The 4,547-nt window shown below is 27.4% G+C and overlaps 1 protein-coding gene across 1 annotated transcript; it reads right to left on the minus strand.

The window, feature by feature from the left end:
• Positions 1-604: 604 nt before the first annotated feature.
• LOC123893111 (protein SULFUR DEFICIENCY-INDUCED 1-like) lies at positions 605-3,633 on the minus strand. The gene is made up of 4 exons (XM_045943033.1): positions 3,362-3,633; positions 2,351-2,563; positions 1,687-1,842; positions 605-1,201 (listed from the first exon to the last, which is right to left on the minus strand). The coding sequence occupies exons 1-4, from the start codon at positions 3,476-3,478 to the stop codon at positions 800-802; spliced, it is 888 nt and encodes a 295-aa protein (XP_045798989.1). The 5' UTR covers positions 3,479-3,633; the 3' UTR covers positions 605-799.
• Between the last annotated feature and the right edge of the window lie 914 nt (positions 3,634-4,547).

A 4,547-nucleotide genomic window follows, 5' to 3' on the forward strand; every position in this document is an offset into this window, starting at 1 on the left:
GTTACATGACCCCAAGACCTTAATTACATATTACAACCAACATTGAAAGTTGTAATTAACAAACTAAAACATAAAACTGTAACTAACTAACTTGACTGATAAGGTAACTAGACAACACTCAAAATACACTAACTCCAACAATCCCTCCCTTAAACCCGATTGTGCAGACAACAAGGTTTACATACACCAGATTACTTCAAATTGGAACTGCTACATAATCCAAGCTTTTCTCTGAGCTTCTCAAACACACCAAGCTTCAAGGCTTTAGTCATCACATCTGCTAGTTCTTAAAACAATTAACAATTTTAGCTCATTTTCAAAAAGAGAAGTTCTTAAAACAATTAACAATTTTAGCTCATTTTCAAGAAATGAATGGTATGCGATTTTCATTTCATTGTAAATGAATTACATATTAAACAAAATTATTTCTTATTTCAGTATAATTTGGTTCATAATTTTTTTCATGTTTAATCACAGTAATATTTGAATTGGTCCATGATATGAAATCTGAGAGATGTGATTACCATTTCTCACACTAACAAGATAATATATATGCCACAAAAGTTTTGAATGGTACGTGCACCATAACTTAAGAGTCAAATCAAACTACAAATTTTATGATCACATTATTAGAACATTATTATTATTACAAGCAAACCTTATTCTAATTTTTTTCCTCACCATTTTAAGGAGAAAAAGGGCAAAGGAAGAATAGGAAGTTGGAAAACAATTAATGGACCATTTTACCCAAACTTAAACCTAAGACAATATACAAAATACAATAAAAACAATTAACTTATTAACATGCTAATTGATCTCTAAAAGAAGAAATTTCCTCAAAGATTGGAAGTCTTCTTGATCTAGTTGGACTCCAAATATTTAATAATCCATCAATTCCTTTCACAAGATCATCATCAAGGCCCAAATCATCCATAAACAAAGGTTGTGGCAAATTAGCACTTAATTCCACAACTAATTCCTCAGCTCTATTTTTGGATTTTATTTCATCAGAACCTGGTAACTTTCCTTGTAAAACTTGTTCAAGAATTAAATAAGCTTCTTCATAACGAGATTGTCTCATTAAGCATAAGGCTAAGTTCAAAGCTTTATTGGCATCAGCATCTATCATTTGGGCTTTTTTGAAAACCACTTCAGCCATCATGTAGTTTGTTTTTTGCATGTAGGCCCAGCCCAAGTTTCCCTAAAATATCAATCATCAATCAATGTGTTAAATAATTGTGGATTGGGCCCAAAAAATAATTTCTTAAAAAAATAAATTTTTCCACCCACCACAATTCTAGAATACCACGGAAGTGTACTTTCAGACGGCAGTTTTAACCACTTTCGCACGACATAAAAACTTTATTTTTTATTGATGTATACTTTTTAAGTAATTTTAGGGTTGAAAATGTACCTCCCTCAAAAAAATGTATAATGATGTGATATGATATTAATCTATCAAAGAAGAAAAATTGAATTCCAAAATTTTTTAAAAAAAACTTAGGGTTTATAATATATTTACAAACTATATTCTATTTTCTCGTAAATAAATAATTTAATTTTATGTTCTTGTAAAAAAATTATTGTGATTTAGTTATAGCCCCTGTCTAATAGATTTCTAAATAAATTTCAGCAAAAAGGAAAAAAGTGTAAAAGATAGATTAAAAAAGTGAATAATTTAAATACCAATAATCTTGCAGTTTCTTGCTTGATTGAAACTTGGAACTTTTTGCCATGAGAACGAGCAGTCTTTGTCGTCCTTCCATTAAAGGCCTCACCTTGGTAGATAAGTCTTAGCTTTCTTTTCAATAATTCAATTTGCTCTTCTATTCTTCCACATTTCTGTTTTCCATAAAAACTTTATTAGTTTTAACTAATTAATCAAATCCTTACAAGCAACCGACACATCAGATAGAAATATCTAAGTTTTTGACACATCAATTCTATTAATTGTTATTGATGTTGCCGTGTTGGTGTCGTGTCAATATATATGTAGGTGTTAATTTTGAAAATCAAATATTATTTACATGCCAATACAAAATAACAGAGTGATAATTTTATGTCGTGCAGAAGTGGTTAAAACTGCCGTCTGAAATAACAATAACAGAGTGATAATTTATTTGACTCTATAATACCATAAATTAAATATATTATAAATATGATAAATGAACATTATACCACATCATTCCTAAATATACAAAATAGAAAATTGGATTAACAAAAATTGATGTATCTAGTCCAAATTTTGAACCAGATACATCAACTTTTTTTGACCTAATTTTCTTTTATATTTAAGATCAAACGAAAAATATGCATATGATTAATATGATAAAACATAATATGAATATACCTTGTAAAGATCAAGAAGCACATTATCAAGTGATTCTTGAGAATGTTTAGAGCAAAGACCTCTAAAAGATTTGATTGCTTCAATAGCTTCTTCAGCTCTATCTAATTGTTTCATGACAACAGCCATATCCTTCAAAGCACTATCCACTTTGTCTCCAACATTAATTGCTTTCCAAAAATACACTATTGCAACTTCTGGATCTTTATCCACCAACTGATTATTCATACACATTTATATCCAATTAAATACTTATAATAATAATAATAATTTCTCATTATTCATTGATCACTACTAGAAAAAAATTGATCTGAGACGGAATTTCGATAAAAATAATGTTTAAAAAAAATTCTTCATTTTGTTATTGCATATAATTATATATACTATACACTACTCACAAGAGAAAAATTAAAGTAGATGTGATGCATAAGCCAAGATTAATTATTATTATATGTTTCTCATTATTCAATATGAAAGATTAATAATATATACTTTAATTTAGAAGTAGTTCAAAAAGAGTGTGTTAGTACTAAACTTCAAAGTTTGATTATGTAATGAACCAAAGAATTAATGTAAAAAAATTGAATATATGACATATGAATAAATTAAGAATAAAAGGAATCTTAAAGTTAAGATTAGAATCCTTGAATCTGTATGATTCTCTTTCTGAATCTTACAAAAGGTCATATATAAACAGTTATAAGATTTAGGAATTAATTAAATTTACTGTCAGTATCACAGTAAAATGAAAAAAGGTAAAGTAAAACTGAAAAAATTGCAAATAATTAACACTTCAACTTAAAGTCACGTTAAAAAAAAACTTAAAGTCAATGAATTAAAATATAATGAATTATACTATACTACACTATACTTTTTGTTAAATCTGTAAAACATAAAACAAAATTATAAGATGGTGCAATTTTCATATACAATTATGAAGAAACAAATCACAACATAATTAATCAAAAAGTAAAGGTGAAATTGAAAAAATTAAGGGTATATATGTATATTTACCTGAGCATGTTTGGCTTTAACATAAGGACTATCACCATAAGGAACCTTATGAATAACATGATAAAGGTCATCTTTCTTTCCCTTAGAACTTTTCTTCAAGAAACTAATTCCTTCCATTTTTCTTAGAAAATTTGTGGTGGCACATGCACTTTATGATGAAGAAGATGGGAGAGGAGAGATTCAGTGAAAAGAGGGGTCTACTCTCTCATAAAGAAAAACTAAGGACATAGGAAGATAATATATACAAGAAACTTAGGATAATTACATCTATGAATCTGGATATGGGGTGTGTCCACATTCCTTTTTACATCATGTTTCTCTATGCTAATTGATTTTTGACACGTGTCATTTTTTATTAAACATTGTTTGAGGTTTTTTTTGTTGGTTCTATTATTTGAGTTTTTTTAGTATAGTAGTTATTATAAATATATCTGCATCTGTTCTATTTTACTACTACTTTGATGTATTTGATTTGTAATATAGACTATATTCATTAATTTTCATTAACTAAAATTTCTCTTATTTTACTGCTATTTTGATGTATTTGGTTTATAATATTAACTAAATTCAATAATTTATATTGACTAAAATTTTTCTTATAAAAAGCGCCGAAATTATATAATTTAATAATGTGAAATATGTAAAAAGAAAAGAAAATAATAGGTTATGTTAACAAGTACTTTGAGAGCACCGGTTAAGCATGAAAAATATATAACATTTTGTATTTGAGGATGATAATTTTTAAATTAAAAAAGTTGAATACTACTTAACAAAAAAAACTATTTTCAAGTTAAAATTTCTATATTTACTTCCTTATCGAGTGTCATGAGTACACTCTTTATTATTTTCTTTTTATATGGTAAAGGATAAGTGTTCTACCATTCTATTGGATCCCTTGTCTTAGTAGTTAGAAATTGGATTATCTACTATTGCATGTTTTTCCATTGGGCAGTCACTTCAGTGGTTTTTTTTTGGGATAATGTTAACTTGTGCCCTTAAGGGCACATGTTAAGAAGATAAATGTGGAAAAAATTTATTAAACTTGTGGTGTATTCAATTCTCTAAACATTAAATGTTTTCTATCATTAAATGCTATATTTCTATTTTTAGGTAGCTTAACATGTGCCCTTAGGGCACAAGTTAACATAACCCTTTTTTTTGTTTTGTTCCTCCACTTCGGTGGCTA

This window comes from Trifolium pratense, linkage group LG6 (assembly GCF_020283565.1).
Source record: "Trifolium pratense cultivar HEN17-A07 linkage group LG6, ARS_RC_1.1, whole genome shotgun sequence".
Lineage (NCBI taxonomy): Eukaryota > Viridiplantae > Streptophyta > Magnoliopsida > Fabales > Fabaceae > Trifolium > Trifolium pratense.

Bases quoted from the DNA above. Each gene is read 5' to 3' on its own strand.
- LOC123893111 (XM_045943033.1), bottom strand. From the start codon at position 3,478: ATGGAAGGAATTAGTTTCTTGAAGAAAAGTTCTAAGGGAAAGAAAGAT. The intron at 2,564-3,361 runs GTAAATATACAT...ATGAATAATCAG, and splicing joins TTAAAGCCAAACATGCTCAG to TTGGTGGATAAAGATCCAGA. The intron at 1,843-2,350 runs GTATATTCATAT...TATGGAAAACAG, and splicing joins TGCTTCTTGATCTTTACAAG to AAATGTGGAAGAATAGAAGA.